Source organism: Folsomia candida, unplaced genomic scaffold, assembly GCF_002217175.1.
Source record: "Folsomia candida strain VU population unplaced genomic scaffold, ASM221717v1 Fcan01_Sc003, whole genome shotgun sequence".
NCBI lineage: Eukaryota > Metazoa > Arthropoda > Collembola > Entomobryomorpha > Isotomidae > Folsomia > Folsomia candida.
The window spans coordinates 2,863,541-2,883,962 of NW_019091195.1; the positions used below are offsets into that span (position 1 = coordinate 2,863,541).

General features: G+C 36.3%; 4 protein-coding genes across 6 annotated transcripts; 1 reads left to right on the forward strand and 3 right to left on the reverse strand.

Moving 5' to 3' along the window:
• On the reverse strand, window positions 1-4,737 carry LOC110845622 (serine-rich adhesin for platelets). The gene is made up of 3 exons (XM_022092076.2): window positions 2,129-4,737; window positions 1,763-2,043; window positions 1-1,681 (listed from the first exon to the last, which is right to left on the reverse strand). The coding sequence occupies exons 1-3, from the start codon at window positions 3,711-3,713 to the stop codon at window positions 1,586-1,588; spliced, it is 1,962 nt and encodes a 653-aa protein (XP_021947768.1). The 5' UTR covers window positions 3,714-4,737; the 3' UTR covers window positions 1-1,585.
• A 3,119-nt stretch (window positions 4,738-7,856) lies between these two features.
• Window positions 7,857-12,102, reverse strand: LOC110847341 (protein suppressor of hairy wing). Of its 2 annotated transcripts, none has more exons than XM_022094272.2 (7): window positions 11,921-12,102; window positions 11,013-11,821; window positions 10,578-10,940; window positions 9,420-10,492; window positions 9,285-9,328; window positions 8,910-9,167; window positions 7,857-8,853 (listed from the first exon to the last, which is right to left on the reverse strand). In XM_022094272.2, exons 1-7 carry the CDS (start codon window positions 12,016-12,018, stop codon window positions 8,145-8,147), a joined length of 3,354 nt encoding a protein of 1,117 aa, XP_021949964.1. In that variant the 5' UTR covers window positions 12,019-12,102; the 3' UTR covers window positions 7,857-8,144. The 2 variants fall into 2 exon arrangements, with proteins under 2 accessions (XP_021949964.1, XP_021949963.1); XM_022094271.2 differs by having other exon boundaries at window positions 11,013-11,839.
• Window positions 12,103-12,428: 326 nt separating this feature from the next.
• Window positions 12,429-16,243, reverse strand: LOC110845603 (spermatogenesis-associated protein 20). The gene is made up of 11 exons (XM_035850456.1): window positions 15,922-16,243; window positions 15,789-15,829; window positions 15,623-15,709; window positions 15,454-15,571; window positions 15,305-15,390; window positions 14,989-15,218; window positions 14,739-14,911; window positions 14,088-14,679; window positions 13,697-13,986; window positions 13,076-13,175; window positions 12,429-12,985 (listed from the first exon to the last, which is right to left on the reverse strand). The coding sequence occupies exons 1-11, from the start codon at window positions 16,096-16,098 to the stop codon at window positions 12,540-12,542; spliced, it is 2,340 nt and encodes a 779-aa protein (XP_035706349.1). The 5' UTR covers window positions 16,099-16,243; the 3' UTR covers window positions 12,429-12,539.
• Window positions 16,244-16,956: 713 nt separating this feature from the next.
• On the forward strand, window positions 16,957-18,900 carry LOC110845604 (peptide methionine sulfoxide reductase MsrB). 2 transcript variants are annotated; one of them, XM_022092057.2, is made up of 6 exons: window positions 16,976-17,243; window positions 17,297-17,454; window positions 18,048-18,184; window positions 18,280-18,379; window positions 18,460-18,578; window positions 18,671-18,900. In XM_022092057.2, the coding sequence occupies exons 2-6, from the start codon at window positions 17,448-17,450 to the stop codon at window positions 18,776-18,778; spliced, it is 471 nt and encodes a 156-aa protein (XP_021947749.1). In that variant the 5' UTR covers window positions 16,976-17,243; window positions 17,297-17,447; the 3' UTR covers window positions 18,779-18,900. The 2 variants fall into 2 exon arrangements, with proteins under 2 accessions (XP_021947748.1, XP_021947749.1); XM_022092056.2 differs by having other exon boundaries at window positions 16,957-17,454.
• The last annotated feature ends 1,522 nt before the right edge of the window (window positions 18,901-20,422 follow it).

The following is a 20,422-nucleotide window of genomic DNA, read 5'->3' on the forward strand; positions in this document are numbered from 1 at the left end:
TTTTTATTGTACTTCCAATTTATTTAACGACTTTAAAATAACAATAATTGTAACACAATTTGGTTAAAACTGGTATTGATGATAGTAATTAACTCCGAATTGATAAATTAAATACATTAAAGCGCAAACTTTCTCTTTGGAAATGTACTTGAATCCAGAAATTTTCGAAATGTTGGTGTAGGAATTATTAGAAATACGAGATGTGATTCATGCGTGGTGGGGTAGGTAGTAAACTATTTTCCTTTACACGTGCATCACAAGGACCGATAAAACGCATTTCTTTTGAAATAATGCATCTATATGCATATACTGTCATCATTACATACGTAGTGAGATTCGCGAATGGTAACTCATGAAAAAATAATAGCCGTCAATGAATTGAAAGTTAGAATATAAGCCGAAGTGTAACAAACTAAATATTTAACAAAAACAAGGAAGTCGTGCCAAACAAAACTGGCAACTTGTTTTAACACAGACAGTAAAATATGAGTAGTATTTAAGTCTTTATATATGACAAGAGGTCTAATCGGTATCAGTTAGTTAAAACCACCATTATTACTTTTTTACACATTCCACGCTAATTACTTGGGTGTAAAAATATTAATAATTACAATATTATCAAACAGCTTGACACACAACAATGATGTTAACAAAACAATGCATTCAGCAATATATTTAGGTATAGCTTATCCTTCCTGAGTGGTATTAGAGGTTGTTGAAATTATTTAAATATGTATAGGATTATTATGATGAAAGATAATTGTGGAATATATGTAAATCTCAAAAAACAATCCGAACAACTTTTACTTTTTACATAATCCTATGTAAAGAGTAGCATAAGCATAATTATTACAAGGATTTTATCTTGAGGGTCTTCAATACAACAATTTCCCTAAACTCAACCATCGTTACATAAGTTGAGTAAAAGTCTTATCCACTGACTCGCACACGAATCTAGTCATTCATTAGAACACCTTGAGGTAATTGTGTATCGACAACTAACTTTTGGCTATTTGTGCGGTAGATAAAATAAAAATTCCAAAAAGTCAAACATAAAAACAATAAAAAAAACTTGATTCGTTCGTTTTTGCTGCCGTTTAAAATGTTGAGCTAAAGTAATTAGGAACCATTATATACAAATTAACATTATTATTAACCACTATTTGATACACATACATATATAACATGTATATTTATTGTGAATTATTTAAAGTTGCTGACTTTTAAAATTATTGCAGTCAACACGGACAAATATTATTCTAATTAACTGGTGTGTGTGTATATATATTTGTTGACTAATATATAATCGCATCAAGATAATTTCAAGAACAATATTTTATGTTGTACGCAAACGTAGACATGTTGATTCGATAAGAAAAAATTATCAAAAGTCAGACCTTGGTACTACTTATTACATAGTTGATTAGAGAAGGTCAGTCAAAAAAAATGCTCAGGAGAGTAGTAGCTTGTTTGAAAATGAGAATATTATACACGTTTTCGTTCCAAAGTATATATAGTAAGGTATTTAAACTTAATTACTAGACCGATCACGAAAATATCATGAATGAAGACGACAAAAAAATATTCATGACATCATACGTCGAGTTTTGAGATCTTTCCACTTGAGTTTTTGTTTAATAAGTCGGAGGTGTGCTTCCAATTGGCGAGTACTTCTAAATTTCTGCAGACAGAACAATACAAACCATCAGTATTTTTATATATTCGAGTTGTTCAAGTCAAAAAATGAATTCTAGAACTCTACCTTCGAACAATGTAGGCAAGCGTGGAAAGCAACTTTGGATTCGACTGACGCGTTTCCACTTCCACTTACTCCCCCTGAACCTCCGTCCTCTTTGCTACCTTGTCCATGAATAAGTTCTTGATGGGATCGAAGTTCCTCAAGTGTTGGGCACGCGTAGCCGCAGACGGTGCACTTGACATTTCCACGATTTCCTTTCACCGTATGCATTCGAACCATGTGGTTTTTTAATACATTTTCCTTTACACTAGTAAAATTGCAGAGAAAGCACTCAAATCGGGTTCCTGTAAAACCCAACAGACAAATATCTTTTATTATAGACATATTACTTTCATTGTAAATTATTGGCAGGTATGCATTATGTATTACCTATTGCTTCCTCATCTTTACGTTTTCTTCCTCTACGACTCTTATTAATTTCCACATCATTCCCAGTCTCTGTGTCTATTTCTTTGATCATTGAAGTTTCATTTTTCGTGTCATGCATTTTTCCATTTATTTGGGGTTTTGTATCCACCGGTATTGGTGCAATGTATTGTTGTTGGATGAATTTTTTTGGGTGTGAATCGGCATCGGTGGTTGTACTAACACTACTTATGCCAATTAATGGATTATTGACAGTTTTGAAGCTTGGTGAAACATCAACAATCACCATTTCACCTTCCTCATCGTTGTTCGTCAAGTTGTTGGAACTACTACTGATAACCTGTGAATTATTAGGTAACGACGAGCTGACGCTACTTGTATTGGAATCCTCACTTTGTTCAAATTTTAATTTTGAAGGTGAAAGTGAATTATTGGAATCAGAAAAAATTAAGCTCGATACTTTCACTGCTACTTTCTTCTGAGGTTTTTGTTGTTGTTTCTGGTCTCGACAAATGGGAGTGAAATTTTTTGTCGAGGAGTTGACAATAATCATCCTATTACTTATTGGTCCCGTTCGATTATTGGTGGGCGTCGATGTTGTTATTGTTATTGCGGAATTTGAATTATTGAAAGAATTACTGGGAACACGTAGAGATAAATCTTGAACACATTCATCCCTGGCGTCGTCCATGTTTAGCTTTGGCGTTGAGAAGTTGAGTGCGGTACTGTTTGTTGTATTACTATTATTACTGTTACAGCTAATTGAAGAAGTTGTTGCAAATCTCTTTGGTTTATTAATGGATAAGTCTTGTGGTTCTTCGCTCTCATCCTCCAAATTGTGACCACCACGAAGGAAGCTACGAGTGGACTTGATGACAGAAATTTGATTGGACAATGGCAACGGAGATATAGAAATCTCAGGCAGTCTATCCCGAAAGTCTTGAAAATTATTGCCATTGAGACTGTGAGGGCGAAAGCCTAATGCTGTAGTTGTGTGACTGGTATTGCTCATCCTCTCGCCACCGGGATTGTTGGATAATAATCTCCTATTATCTTCAAATACCAAATCCTGGTAACTTCTTGGTGGTAGTCCAGATAATGCCATTATTTCCATTCCTCCGACGGCAAATTGCTTAGGCGATGGAGAAGATGACGAAAAGGCAGACAACGTTGACGTTGACACTGATGACGATGCATCATCCTCTGCAGAGGACCCACAACTAAGCAGGCCAGGACTTGGGCTACTGCTTGTACTGGTGCATCTGGACGAGCCGTCGATAACGGCTACGCGAACCTTTTTTGGAGAATGATGATGATCATCTTCTTCCCCTTCTTCATGTGACACATTGGAATTTGGCATTTGTTGACGATATTTACGGTTCATCTTCTTTGGTTGAGCTGACAAAGACCCGTCAACAACTTCGACTACTTCATCATCATCATCGTCCTCCTCCTCTCGCGATGGGGACATATCATCAGTCGACGATTCATTATTATTCACTTGAAGACTAACGGCAGCCGTGAATCTCTTTGCTTTCGTCCTAATTGACAACCAACTCGGCGTCTCCTCCAACGTTCCAACCTCCATCGTCGTAACTGGTTCTTGATATTCCTCTTCTGCTTGGTCCCGACGGTAGCAGCATCAAATAACCAATCCCCGCCCGAGGTCACACTTCCGGCGGTGGCGTTGTCTGTTTTAGTCTTTAGTTCACCGATTACTAATTATTACTTTATATTGCTTTTAAATTCAGTATTATTGTGCATGGTCAAGTAATAAGTAACTTTAGAGTTTTTCATATTTCAAATTTAGTATTGTCTGACTCACTCCACACACTCGTGAGGGTGTTGTTATGTAAAGTAAATCCAGTCAAGGTTATATTACATATTATGTTATGTATGTGTTGCATAAATATTTTAATTAAATTATTCCCATTTCATTATTTGATTATTAATTTTCTCCTTCACTCACTCCAACTCAACTTTAGTAATAATAATGACTGGTTAAATAAATAATTTACTTTTACACTTAATTATTAAATATTAAAATAAAATAATTGGAATTAAATATAAACGCAAAGTCCTCATTCTTCGAGAGGAAGAATTGAGCTTGAGCCAGAAGAACTCAGATGTGTTTCGGGGAGTTTTGGAAAAAATGTAAAATTAATACACGGCCACTTTCGCAGGGTTTAGCGCTCGTTAAGATTTCCATGAAAAATTTTCACAATTCACAATTCTCGAGCGACACTTTTACTTTTGTCCGTCACGATTGACTTGCTGTACTAATTGGCGAGAGAGTCGCATCGCATGGATGATGATGGGACTGGAGGAATTGTCAGAGCGGTGGTTAAAGTGCAGCAAATTGCGAGGTTGCGTTGCAATATATAAAGCAAAGTTGAAGTGTGTTTTTACGATGCGATAATATGTATGTATGTATTAATTATATGAACGATGAAAAACGACGATGCGATGATATAAGTCACACAACTTTATTGAGTCAAGAGCAATTCAAGTGGAGTTGAATCATTATTAACTTTATGCCGTCATTAAATTATAAACTCGTATGCATATAGATGTACATGCGCAGACTGCTATATTCTGTACTTATTCCGGCATGAATTGCAAGCTATTTATGTATTTAGATAGTAGTGGTATTGCATTAGGCGATTTTGCGTTTCCCGAGCTGCTTGGATTACAGTCACCTTTTTGATTTCATGAGAAAAATTCTAGAGGAAATCTAGCACCATAAAGACGAAATGGTTTAACAGTATAGTACCCACATGCATGCATCAACTACTGAAAGGTGCGAATTGGAGGACATTATTTGACATTGAATTGTTCCGCAACTTGTACTTGCCTATTTACACGTGTAAATTAAAAAAATATATATATCTAACCAGGCAAAAGCATGGGATGGAAAATATTTATAATAATGTTGGGCGGACAATTTTACTGGCTGGTAATTTGTTGTAATTGTTGAGACGCAAAAAATTACAAAGATTTCTCATGTGTATAATAACACGCAAATTTGATGCGATAATGTTGTTATAAAACCAGACCCGACTGGATATTGTTTCTTGTCGTCGTCAACTTGTATAGCCTATTCAAAATGTCATTAATTATTATTCCGTAATCGGCTAACCATTACGAATACCAAGTAAGAATTGTATATATGATACGAGCAAATGTACTATCTAAATTATGATGTGCATTATATAAATCATCATAAAACGTGTCCTAAGTTTTCCCTACAATAGTAATTCAATTTTGAAAAAAGGTAGACGGATGTTGAGTTATTTATTTTTGATGCATGCATGTACTGATTGGTTATGATTTGTAAACGTAAAACAAGACGGGCAATAATATGCGCAGTCATTCATTGCAAGTATTTTTGATAGATGTGGATTATTATTATTGGATGTGAGTAATTTTTGTAAAATTTATTTATGCGTATCTGTCGGCTGTCAATATTAAACAGCAGATTTGATGATGAGCTTAAGAGGAATTTATTGCATGAATATTTCCAGAGAGCGCAGGTAATAATACGTGTTTTGGATTCGTTTCGTTTGTGCAACACAAATATTTGTAAGTAAACTCCAGCAACAGATATAACAAACGCACGGAAACAGAGTGCAATGATATGCGTGCTCGAGATGCATCATGTGCAAAAAAAACTTGGCATTTTTTACGTTTCGACATTTTATGACATTTGGTGATTTGACCTCTTTGGCGTGTTCACCAGGTCGATGTACATCGAAATGATGGTGATTTCTGAAGTCTCCGCCCCAAACTACGTCTAAAACGGTCAAGATTAAAAATTCGCCATTTTTGGCTCTTGACCTAAAACGTCATTTAACGAACTCGCTCCTACTTTTAAAACTAAATGTCGATGATATCCGAAAACAGAACTAAAAAAATTAATTTGTTCGAAACTGATCGTGCTGACGGACGGACGGACAAATCGATCGCAATAACTACGCTTCACTTCGTTCCACTTGTTAATAACACCAAGTTTGAAGTGATATTAAAATGTATTTGCATTTGTAATGTGGATGATGGAGGAGTGGTAGAAAGAAAAGTGTGCATTGCCTGGTGTCAAACTAATGTGGAATAATTATGTATGAGCAATTACAGCTTTTTAATACCCTTATTTGTGCTATACGCGGATATGGGACGGATATGAATGATTTATTTTGCTGGAGTGATGACGCTAAATATTTATACATCGCGTCAGGAAGGCAATTGAACAAAGTTAGCGAGTTGAAATATTTAATTTGTACTTTGGAGTGTTGTGTGTGTTGGCTTTTTTATGCGGTTGCTGTTCTGTGCATTTGGATGTATTTTTATACATAGAATGGAAGAATTATTGTCAGTGCGGTGGAAAGTAACTGGAGGAGGAATTTGACTGTTGCAATTAACATCAATGTTTAAATTGCTGGATAGAACTTGCTTGCTTGTATAGTGGTGCATACTGTTTATTAAGTATTTAGCTCTGCTGCTGCATTATTGGTGGTAAAATAATAAGCCTTGAACCCGTTCTCTCTCAATCGAGTGATGAGTGATAAAAATCGAGTTTGAACACCATGACCAAAACGACGGGAAATTAGGATGGAGCTTCTGATCATCACGGACGACATTACTGGTCCAGCGAGTCCAGCACAACAAGGAGGAACGACATCGACGACGACCCTGCATGTCCAGCTCTCTGATCTGAGGCTGTGGCTGGAATGAATAACGACTACAAAATATAATTGCTGATAACCTATAGGATGATGATGAGTATGGCGGATGGGCCGAGAAGATGACGCAGTGAATAGGCTATAAATATGCCGTAAATCTCAAAATCCAGATCACTCTCAATTTAGACTTGACACGACCAGGATGTGTGGAGCTTGTCATTCATGAAATTAGTACATATGTATGTATGCTTTGTGATTTATGTATATGTATGCGCAACTAGAGCATAGTGTGTCGAATTTAATGAATAAATGCAGACGCCATTTGCTAGAATCTCTTTTCCGCATATGCAAATATGTATGTGCATGCATACTTATGTGTACATGCATGTTGAACATGACAATTAATGGTGTCTGTGTCTGAAAATAAGTCATTTCAAATTTTATTGGATGAAAAATGCGTCTGATGCAATGATGCCTCAAATTAAGTTTGGTAAATTGTACGTAGAGATGGAATTTCATATGTCCGATAACAGATTTATGCTTTATCGCTAATCTTTATATTCCTACTATTAATCGACATTGTATCCGAATCAGTAAACAGATTGGATGTCCAGTAAGTTTCCATTTCTTGGATATCCTAGCTAAATATTTACGTATATTCGTATGTATGCGCTATCCATTATAGTATACATACATACATACATTTTCACCTAAACTGCGTGAACTTCCCAAGTTGAACTTTGAGTTGAAGTCATCATTCCAAACTCCAACCTCAACTGGTTGATTAATCAGGATATTCAATAACGATAATATACTTGTAAGCGATAAAGTGGCCTTTTGTTTTCGCTTATCTGTATTTGTAACTACTTATTGCTGCTTGGAATTACCCATAGGGCAGTAATGCATAAATTGGATGTTGCAACTAAAAGTAATTCGGCGAACTTGATGTGATAATTGTATTTTTCTAACTAAGCTACACCGTCAACTAATTCCGTTCAATGAAAATAATTCACACAATGAATAATGCGTGTGCAATGTGAAAATGACGACAAGAATTTGGTTGAATGCAAAATTAAATAGTTTTATTTAATTGACTGACATAACATGACACGTAAATTGATTTTCAAAATCCGTGTTGTAATCATGCATGACGTCTGTGCATACATTTTATGTCATATATAAAATAATTAAGTTGTAAAACAAAAGTCATATTAACTAAAAAATAAAACTTTTTACAACATGAGACAACCTAATGGCATGTGTCTCGAGTCATGGAATTATTGTTATGATACATACTATGACGGATTACGTCGCAAAAGTCTGTCTGTCCTCACCCGCTTTATTTATTCTTGCTGATAATACGTGTACTGATAATAGGTCGTTTGGTACTGGCCAGAAGAAGCAGGAAAAACTTGTCCCGGTGCTAATTGCAGAATGGTCGTTCTTTGTCCTTCTTGTCCTCCATCAAATGCGTCAGTATTATCATCCCCCTCAACAGCCGCATGAATCTCTTCTATTTGCACGGTTTCAAGCCCCAAACCTTCAGCCGAGATGACGTTACCCATTGTTGTTGCAAGGGTCACAATGGTTCCTGGTGGAGGAACTTGAATCGTTCCAGGTTCAACTTCCAAGTTTAAGATTGTGGATAAAGCAACTGTTTCACTTGGTGGAGGAGGATTTTTATTATTTTTATTTCCACGCTTTCGACCTGGATATGGTTTTCTTGGCGCTATTACTCTGGATGATGACGGCCCCTGTTGTGTTGCTTTTATCTTTGAATCTGTAATTGAGGGGGATGACGTGGAAGCATGCTCGCCATCTTGGGTCATTGCAGTAATAATGGTGGTTGAATCCACTTCATCTATAACTATATTTTCCAAGGGCAAAAATTTGTGTTCTTCGTCATCATTATTATCGTCCAGTGTTTTTTCAGCAGATTCCTGTGAGGACTTATTCTTTGTTCTTGAACCTTGAGGTTTCAAAGAGGCTCTCTTCTTTCTAATTTGAATACCTTCATGGACAGATCTTACATGAGCCCTCATGTTATCCAATCTGTAATTATAATTATAATATTATTAATATAATTAATATAAAAAGTATTTAGTTACCTGTTGAATGATTTGCCGCATAATTCACACACAAAGTCCTTTCCACCAAAATGAATGACCATGTGAGATTTCAAATTTTTTTCTCTCCTGAATGATCTTGAGCACTGTTTACATTGAAAAGGTTTGTTTTCAGCTTCCGTGTGAATTTTCAAGTGATCTTTTAAATGGTTAGAACGTTTGAAGGCTTTATCGCAGAAATTGCATGCATAGCGACGAAGATCTTGATGAACACATTGAATGTGAGTCCTGAGTGTTGTTCTAAGGAGGAAACATATTGCTATTATTGGAAATCTTCAACAAAAATAATTCAATACCATTCATGATCATTAATAATAATAAACTTTTGTTTATTGTTGTGTTGTTTCGCAAACTTACCGTAAACCGAACTTCAGGCCGCATTGCTTACAAACATGTCGCCTCTGTGAATATAAATGAGTAAGTGATTAGCTAGTTAAATGTAACGAATCAATAGTAATAAGATTGTGTTGCAGCTATTTCCTTTGTACGCACCTCTCCAGTGTGTGTGACCAAATGTAGCTTCATCCTTTCACGCTTCACCATCTTCTGACAATATGGGCAAGGGATTTCTTTAGCTTTGGGGGTTCTTATTGGTACATCATAAACCGAGTCAATTTCATTCCAGGTCAATTTTATTCCATGAATAGTATCCATATGTCGGACTAAATGATCTTTCCTTGAAAACGCCTTTTCGCAGTCATCTTCTCTACATCGGTGTTGGTTGATGTCAGCATGAAGCAGCATATGGCGTTTCCTGCTACTATTGTGGGTGAAATCGCGACCACATATTTCGCATTGGAATTTTTCGCCAATGCCATGTGTAATGAGATGTTCGACTAATTGGTCTAATCTGAAATATTTCTTCTCACACTCGGTGCACTTGTGTCTTCGACGTTTTGGGGGAGTGTCTTTCTTCAAGGTTTTGTCTGTTTTGGTTACGCAATTATCGTCGTTGTCGTCTGTATCCTGATTTTCGGCCTCTGACGAGGAGTCATCCGTAATAATGAGTTTATCAGATCTAACGCTATGTATGACAACTTGATGTCGTCGTACATGATAACTACTTCTAAATTCTTTATTGCACACGGAACAAGGATGCTTTAATCGTTGCGTATGCAGTAAAATTTTGTGACGAGTATAATCGGCTAAAGTTGAGAACTCTTGTGGGCAGGAAGGACATTTCCAAGGATTTTCAACATTATGCTCACTAACATGGGTATGAAGGTCAAATCGATGTAAAAGCTCATGGCAAACGGGACATTCATACTTCTTTGCGTTCTCAATCAGAGAATCAAAGTCAATGTTGCTGCCTTTCATTTGATATGGAATATATTCCCCATGAAATTGCCTACGATGTCGTTTCAGGAGCTCATTTGAAGGGAAATCTTGGAGACAAGTCGGACATGAATATAATCCGTCATTAAAATGAGTCCTACAGTGGATTTGTAAACTCTTTCGATGGGCGAATACTTGTCCACACTCTTTGCACTCGAAAATGTCCATAGAGTAGACTTCCGGTTTTGCCAGCTTTTTGCGAACTCGTTTTCTTTTTGTGGATCGGGTATCTACATAATCAAAGTTTACTGACATGTGAATTGCGTTTTTATACATAACTACCACTACTTAACATTGTTATAGTAAAGTTATTACCTGGAACAATCAAATTTTCTAGATCTGAATCAGGACGATAATCTTCATCACTGTCATCATCAAATTCCAAGTCTTGTGGCTCCTCTTTCCACGCGACTTGTACTTTGCTTAGGATAGCCTCCACATCATCTGGATGACGTACCTCTTCTTGTTCTTCTTCCTCGTCACCGTCTTCACCTTCAGCTTCTGTTGCAGTTATTTCGGTTTCATTGCCAGCTCCAATATCGCCATGTTGATCATCTCTTGGTGGAAGTATGTCATCTTCGTCTTCCTCTTCTTCAGATTTATAGAGTCTGGCCCAGTCTGTGTTCCTTGCCGACGTCTTGCGAACTGGGCGGGGGCTTCGTGGACGTATTTCTAGATCTATATATAGTTTCACATCATTACATTTGTAAAATAATAACTCGGAATAATCAAAATTGAAAATCACTATACCCATATTTATTGGTGAATCTGGGGGTGAATCATCTTCACTGCTGCTTCGTCCACCCCGAAAACTATAGTGTAACAACTCTTCATCTTCATCAACATAATCAGATAACTCCATCTCCATTGCATTTCCTGGCTCGGGTTTTATGACTATAATATTTTTCATCTCGGACTCACTATCAGATGCTGAACGAGATGGGCTAATCGAAGCTCGGTTTGGTCGTTTCCGTTTCTTTGCATTAGCGACATTTTTCACTGGCTGGTCGTTGTCCTCGTTAATCTTGGTTTTGGTTTTGGGGGGTCGTCCTCTTTTTCTAGGCTGTTTGCTAGTCACATGGTTCCCATCGTCTTTAGTCGACATAAGTGTGGCTAACTCTTTCCTTCGAACCTCTAAATTTTGCAACTTTTTCCCCAATTCACCATCTTCCTTGAGCATGTGGACAAAATCTCGAAATGCTGTAAAAAGCACAGTTAGTGATCTTCCACAATCTGAGCATAACGCAAAATCTGGTGCATTGTAAGTAGATTCATTTGCCACAGCTTGTTCCGTACTATTCCAACAGGGTTTGAATACTTGGACTACATCATTGAACTCTTTAGCATCAAAGTGTAATGATTTCTTCAAACGCAGGGGTGAAATTTCGAAAATTATAGAGAGCGCTTCCAAGATTGGTATTCGATCATTATGATGAGATGTAGATGCTGGTTTAATGGAAGGTATTGATCCAGGAGTTTCCTTGTGTTTTTTACAAGAAGTGTCATCTTGATCCTCCTCCTGGGACTGTGTGATTTCCATATCACTGGTGTACTCCGACCTAACCAAAGGTGTAGAGCTAAATTCAGAATAGTTAGCAAAACAATTTGCAAAATATATATACGTCATTAATTATGTAACAAGCAAAAATTTCTCTCACGTCAAATCGTCTCCATATCCACTGTTCCATGTGGACAGAATTGCACGCGAGATAAGGATCTCGTCCCCAAATGCAGTGCTACAATTAGCACACGTCATTTCAATCAGATGATTTTTAGGAGTGGATTAATCAAATTGTTTACAATTTATCGACGCAAAAAGATGAACACCTTTCGTAGAGCACCAAACCACCAACTGCCGCAAACGCAGCTGGGGCAGTTCGGCACCAGAAGCCAAATAAAGTTTTCAGCTACAACTATAGTTTGCTTTCATAGTATGAAATTCATACTGATTGATTGATTGATTGATTGAAGTTTTTATTAATGGTGTCGATCGAGCGTCAACACACGTACTTTTGGTAATTTTCATTTTTACCGAGCCCTACCAATTATCATGATGTATAACCAGTTTATCTGGAAGCATTGCAATTTCCTGCACTTGGCAAACGTTTTGAGCTTGAAGTAAATGCATATGATTTGATGATGTATGCAGATATACACATTCCACTATTTAAGTCAAATATTATGTTACGTACATTTTATTTAAAACAATAGGGTTTAGAAACAGATGTGTAGCTGTAAAATTCTTTGTGGAACATTATATTATGCCTGATTATTGCACTACACCCACAGTTTATCCAGTTCGTCCAAGGATGAAATCGTCTCATTTGGGGAATCTTGTCCTTTTGAGAAAATACAAAATTTTCTTCCAGTGATGTCTTTTGTTAGTGAAATTTTGGCATATGGAAGTAGCTGAGATATCTCCTCGTGATTTTTAGATTCCAATCCAATTAACGCTGTGCCCAAAGGAAGCAATTGTTTCCGAATAGATTCTTTCGTTGAGGCGTCATCAGCGTTGTATACAATAGTGTGTGCCCCTTTGGTGTTGGTTGTCAGAGCTGACGTCATTACGGGAAGGGTAATTGGGACTTTTGAAATTCTATCGGAAAATTGTTTGAATAATTTTTCTATCTTTGACGAGTATGACGCGTCTTGAAGAAATGAATTAAGGCGAATTAAATTGATGACAGATGTAGAGTTAGACGAAGGTTCTGCACCATCGTCATCTGCAATAAAGAAGAATAATTACATAATTTCTAGTTATTTAGAACGATTTAATAGCCGTGAAGATTCTCAGATTTCTAAAATATTATTACCATCCTTCATTCTGATAATGACTGATTCATCACCGGCTCTACTTGTGAAATATCCTCCTACTGCATCATCCCAAAATAACTCGTCTTGTCGTTGTTGCAACTAAAGTATGACAATTATCAGAGTGAGAACAACATACTATTATACGTAATTAAGCACAATAAAATAGTAAATATACCATTCAATAAACGGAAACAACTCATGTAACCAACCCGTGAAAATAATGTACCATACATACATAAGTCAAAATGAAGACCATGTTATTTTTACCTGCTGAAAATCTACTAAAAAAAATTGAACCGTCTGTTTTCGACATTTGTGACCCTTTACCTCTTCCATACGGTCACCGCAGATCAAAATGACCCATAGTTATTTGAAGATACTATCGATTTGAGTCCTCACATAATGTTTTAATTTAAGAAAATCATGACCTATGATTTTCTAAGGATTTTCCTATTATTTTCTAATCATGTCTGTCCCTTGACCTAAATAAGTTAGTTTCAAGTGTCAAGTCTGTATGTTGTTTGGCTAAGAGTTATCGGATCGACAGACGGACGGACGGACATAGCGATCATGTACAGGGTTTCACCCAAAAATACTCTCATTATCCAGTAAATTCTAACCTGAATCGCTTGCTTCAAATATTTCAGGTCGCAAGTAGCATGGTATAAATCGATAGACGCAGCAACAAGATTGGCAAAGTCATCCACACATCCAAATATTGGTGTTTGAAGATTACAAACTCCCTGGTTTTGTTCATCCCGATAGCATGATCGGAGAAGATCAAATTTTCCATTCTTATCAGTTGTAAAGACATATTTGACTAAAAATTCCATGGCTTTGACGCCTCGATCAATATATTCCTGTGACTGCAGTGCCATTCCTGCCTTGGCGTAACCTGTTATCATCAAACCTACAAAGATAAATACAGGATTATGAGCACATTGAATTAGAATTAGAGTTAAAAGTATAATAATTTGAACTAGAAATTTTGTGCATATTATGTATGCGTACCATTCCAACTCGTGACAAATTTCGTGTCTAAACCAGGTCGGGGTCTATTAATGTTTCTGTAGTTGAATAAGACTGTTTTAGCCTCATCAAGAACATTGGAAATTTCAGCCTCTGATACATCAAATTTCTTGGCAATGTTTGGAATTGTCATTGCTTCGAAGAGAACATTCTGCTGCTTCAATTCGTCATGTGGATCACTTAAGGGATCGACGTTTCCATTTGGTTTTATGCCATAACGAATCCTGAAGACATCAGCCACTCGTGCCTTTCCGTTTGACAATTGTTTATTCTTTCCAAGTATCTCTTCGATCTCAGAATCTGTGAATACGTAGAACGCACCTTCTTTCTTTTCTACTGAATCAAATGAAAACTTTGAATCCGCATCTTCAGCCGAATATATTCCATTTTCTTCTGGGTGGGTTAAATCCCTACCAACATAACTAAGAATATCACGAACGATCGTTGTATAAAACTCATCTTTTGTTAAAAGGTAGGCATTTGAATAAGCCACAGCTAGTTGAGCTTGATCGTACAACATTTTCTCAAAATGGGGAACAAACCACTTTTTATCAGTCGAGTATCGTGCAAACCCCTAAACAAACCAAAAAACAAGTCAAGTTGTTGATTTTTTAAAAATGTTGCAAAATATACCTGCCCAATATGATCGTGAATTCCACCCTTGGCCATTTCTTTTAGTGTAGTTTCTACCATTTTGATAACGGAAAACCTAGTTGGATCATTTGGGTTTTTCATAGCCCAGTCCATTAAGAAATGAAGGTTAACCGGCTGTGGAAACTTTGGGTGTTCAGAAAATCCTCCAAAACCTGCAAAGTAATAAACGTTAATTAACATTATGCACATGTATATATTGGGAATTTGGGCAAAACAATGAATTAATTACTTGGTTCGTATGAACGTGTTAGCTGTTGGAGGCATCTGCTTGCAGCAGGTTGGCCATTCGTAATCGTCTCACCAGTTGGCAAATTAGCTGCTCGGTTTAAAACGTCCAATATTTTTGTTGCGGAATTTTCACATTTTTCCTGGTCTTCAACCCACTGATCTGAAATTGTTTCTAAAATTGATCTAAAGCCGGGTCGGCCATAGTAGCGATCGTCGGGTGGATAGTAGGTTCTACAAGTATTATTAAGGTATTTAATACCATAACGTAATGGCGTTTTTTTACTATTGCCAGTTAGTTAATAGATTTTTTTGCATACCCCCCGTAAAAGGGTCTTAAATTAGGAGTCATCCAAACACTCATTGGCCAACCTCCAGACCCACTAATTGCTTGGACAAAGGTCATCTAAATAGACACAATCCTACTGTACTAACTAAAAATTAATTGTAATGTGAAAGGTATACTTACGTATATCTTATCAACGTCTGGCCTTTCTTCTCTGTCCATTTTAATGTTGATAAACTTCTCGTTCATGACTTTGGCGATGAGATTGTCTTGAAATGACTCTCTTTCCATGACGTGACACCTGCAAATTTTTAATTAAGTATTGCTACCTTCAAGATATCAGTGAAAATACCAGTGACACGTCGAGTAGCCAACACTGAGGAAAATAGGTTTGTTGGATGATTTTGCCAACTCGAAAGCCTCATTCGACCAGGGATACCTGTGAAATTAACATTAACCCAGAGCATATTTAATGAATTGATTACAACATAAAAAATTTACTTTAGTTTTGGCTTTACCAGTTCACTGGGTTGGACTGATGTTGGAGGAGGTAAGGCGACTAAAATTGCAAATTTTTGCGTCATTTAGAACAAAGAATTGAATTTTAAACGTAAAGTGAAAGTTGTGCCATTATATTATTATATTTACTACCTTTTCGTGCTGAAGACGATTTTTAGCAGATTTTGATTCATTTTTCGGCGTTGATGAAGATGCCATTGTTCTTTGTTGTAATTTGATTATTGTACCACACGAAGTAAAAAGACTGTTGTTCTTAAAGTTGGAATATTTACTAAATCTAGCGATTGCAAATGATTTTCGGCTGTTCATCTGCGCTGATAGGTTTCAAGGTCGTTTTTAGGACAAGTTCCCAGTCCAAAAGGAGATTTTCCAGCTGCTGTTAACAATTTTTTAAGTTAGATTTTTATCTAAAAATAATTCGGAGAAAGTAACACAAAAACACAGGCAAGAAAATTTAAATTCGAGTTCTTCCCAATCTCTGACTTTGTTGCCAATCTTCAATGTCAACGTAAACTTTGAGATTGCATTTTTTTCATGAGATTTCGGAAATCTCAATTTGAGATTTGTATCCATTTTTACCAGCTTTTTGAAGTTATAAATAGCATTTATTTTTAGTATTTAAGATAAGAACATCATAATTTTTCCGCTGCAAAATTGGAATGAAAATTTATTGCGTTCATTAATCACAGAACTTTCATCCAGTTTTAGTTGACACTAGTTGACATTATGCAGATTTACATTCAGTAAATGGGATAGTGTCAATATAATATGTAGAAATAAATGGCTACACGAAATATTAGCCAGAAGGACATAAACATGGAATAATGACCTCAAACGAATGATTTTAGTCTAAAACGTACCAGTTTTTAACTGGTTAATTCTGGTCTCAAAGTTGACAGGGATAGGTCATCATTATCATCATCATAAAAAATGACGATAAGTATATTGCCAACTAAGTCAGTTAGCAAATCACATTTATTATGATTAGAAGTATTCATTTTGCGTAACTGCTTGGTGAAGTCATACTGAAATCTGCGTGGTCTATGTATAAAATCACTTAAAATTCATATTTTATCTATGTAATAAAATATATTCTCACTTATTGACTTGTTGGTAAACAAAAATTAGTATAATTTAGAACGATAGCTTTGCTCCTGAGTTTCATATAAAAAGTCAATAAGTTAGTTGAGTACTCAAAAATCCCATTTCTTTTCATGGGTTAAACTACCAAGAATATTTAATCTGATTAAAGACCTCTTAAAGTGTTTGCCTATCGTATCTTAGGTGGATATGCTCGGAGAGCTATGACCATTATCCAACAAGACATACTGCATGTCACATAGAAGAAGACGATTTCCTTACATTAAACAAATCGTCGTCAGCAGTCACTAGTTTCTCTCCATTAAAATCAGACTCCACTCGTCATCTTCGTAGTGGACCTCATTCTCATCCTGGTGCTAGCTTAATTTATACATAGAAAATTTTAAAAATTCTACAAAATGTTTAGTCAAAAGGTTTTGTCCTCTGTGTCGACGTTGGTGGTGAAATGTCTTGCAACTAGCAGTCCTGGGAGTCTGTCATCGTCGGCATTGTTGGCAAAAAGTACAGTCGGATTTCTTCCTCCAGCAGCCAGTTGGAGCTCTGTTCGAGGGTTACATATGTCAAGTAAGTATGACATTTCTAAAAAGTACGTATTTTTCGGCTTTCATAAAATTTCATTCTTAAATTATATATTTCCGTCTTTTCGTATGGGACCTCTAGCTATTGATATATGTATGTATACTGCTAAAATGCTGGATTTAATTAAATACGAAGTTTGACAGATAACAAAATGTCCCAAATGAGAATATTGTATTTCCCTTATAACTTATATATGTATATATGAAGAATCGTCCTTTCTAGTCATATTTATTAATGTTATTTCTGCATACATATATTCATATGCAGTACGTATATTTACTGCTTTCCTCCCTCAGTTCATAAAGGTCAATCTTATTCATTCTATCAATCCAGATATTTCCACCACCTTAGTGGTTCCGTCAAAAAATTTCCATGGGACAGTATAGTTTCATCTCATATACATACATACATACATATGCATCATATAGATACATATTCATTCGTAGTCACATGGATGCTCACAGAGAATTGTGTAACGAACTTTTACAGACGTATTATGTACACATAATTTGGCAGAAATTTAAGTCTCATGTCTCAGCAATTCTTGTATAATATGGTCATTTATGTGCAAATTTTAGGGACATGTTTTAAAGTTGCGGATGCGGAAGTTGATCCAAAATGGGCAGACAATCCAAAGCTGATTCCTAACGAGGAATGGGCCAAGCGATTAACTCCAGAATCTTATTTTTGTACGAGAGAAGGTGGCACAGAACCGGTACACACAATACATATTTGTACTCATCAAATTCATATAGCTTATCTATTGTAAGATTTTCTAAATTGAATGTTTATCTTTGTTAAAATTTCCAGCCCTTCAGCGGCCAATACTTGAATCACAAAGCAGAGGGGATTTATACCTGTGTTTGCTGTGGCTCGGACATTTTTTCTAGTAAAGCGAAATATGATTCTGGTAATTGTCCTCTTTCATTCTGGTGGTACTACAAAAGATTGTTTCAAACCATGTGTAGCATTTATTTCTTTTTACTAAAGGATCGGGTTGGCCATCATTTCATTCAGCCATCGAAGACACTGGGAATAGCAGTTCTAATGTGATAAGGAGAAAGGACATTAGCCATGGGATGGTTCGGAATGAAATACTGTGCAATAATGCAAGTGAAAATTATTTCCCTTTCTATTTTATTAATTTTAGACACTATGTACTATGTATAAATGTATTCTAACCGGATCATGTCCTATTCAGTGTAACTCACACCTTGGCCACGTTTTCGAAGATGGACCGGAACCAACAAGGGAACGATTTTGCGTTAATTCTGCTGCCCTCAAATTTGTCCCAAAGAAATTAAGTTAGTTTAGTAACAGCTTCTCGTACAATGAAGATGCAAAAACATGGATATGGAGTGTTGCTTGTGTGTTAGTGTTAATTATGATATGTAGTTTATAGTGAAATAAAAAAGTTTTTGAAAGAATAGATACATGTGCATGTGCTTTATTTTGTATTACAATAAGAAGTAAGAAGTCATTAGAACAATAAATTACACCGTAATTAAATATTAATTATTTATCTTGATGCAACTGGAGTCACATTCTCATCTGGATTAGCATCGTCATCTTTTTCAATTTCTGGTAATGCAGTTGTCTGAGGAATTTCCTCAGCATCAGTTGTTGCGGTGGTCTCAGGGATTTCAGGGTTTGCCACTGTCGAAGTTTCAGCTTTGGTGGGTGTGGTTTCGGTGGTTGATGCAACAGTTGTTGCTTTAGAGTCGCTTTCTTTTTCATCAATGATTGGAACATGTCGGAATAAAGTATACTTGTAAATGACTTGATTATTGTCATTGTTCCAAGACGGAAAGAATAGCTTAAAAATATCTGGCGTTGATTTGAAATTGTAATTATAGTTGGATCCATCTGGGGCGGAATTTTGCGAAATAATTTCATTGCGAAGAATATTTGGTTTGTCGAAATTGTCGTTTTCTTCCAAATTTTCCAGTAAAACTAGGCCGATAGCAGGGCTATCTTCAGCACTGTCATCTTGCATTAAATCACCATCAACGACTTCCGAAGATTCAGAATGTTGCACATTTTGCATAGCTTCTTCCTCTGAAGAACTCTCAATCGATCTACGACTTCGGCGTTGCTGTGCTGAATCCCTGTTGTATTGATTTTGCGATATTTCCTGGTAGTTTCCACTATACCGGTCCCAAAAGTTTTGCTTCGACACCAAGAACCGTTCTCCAGTCATGGGATCACTTACAATGAAAAAGTTGCGGAGGTTTATCCGATTGTTTTCTTCACTTTGATTTTGTGAATTGTCCAAATTATTCCTGTTCCCATTATTTGACTGCTGTTGGATTGGCCTTGGACGAGGGACAAACGTGACGGATGGAGGAGGTGGGACCTCGGTGGTTGGAGGTAGAAGATTAATTCCTGATTCTGCTGCAGGGGGTGGGGTGGTAGTCGTATATCTACTCCATGGGCCACCAATTGAAGGGAAATAACCAGAGCCTTGACACACAGAGGCAAGTAATCCAACTAAGGGAAGGCACAACTTAAAGTGCATTTTTACTTTGGATATCGAGAGAATGAAAATATGGACAACCTTAACGGCTAAGAGAAACGTAATGAGTGAAGAAGATTCAGTCAGGTATCAGGATCAAGTATTTATGACATGCCAAAAGACCAAAATCAACAATTTTTTGTTGCCACATCTAGAAATTTGCATAAGACAATCATATTTGGAGTAGTCAACGATTTCCAGTGAAGAAGATGCGTCAGAGGCAGTATAAAGGTGAAATTGGTACAAAGAAAAACTGGTTGTTTTTGCATATCCATGTACATTGTACATACATATGTGTATGTACATATTGAAGAGTAGAGTAATGGGTATATCGAAACTCATTAATCGTTACAATCAGGCAGCAGGTTGAGAAGACAGCAATAAATAAAATCAAATCAGTCCATTAATTCTCAGAAATTATATGTAGTATATATTTTG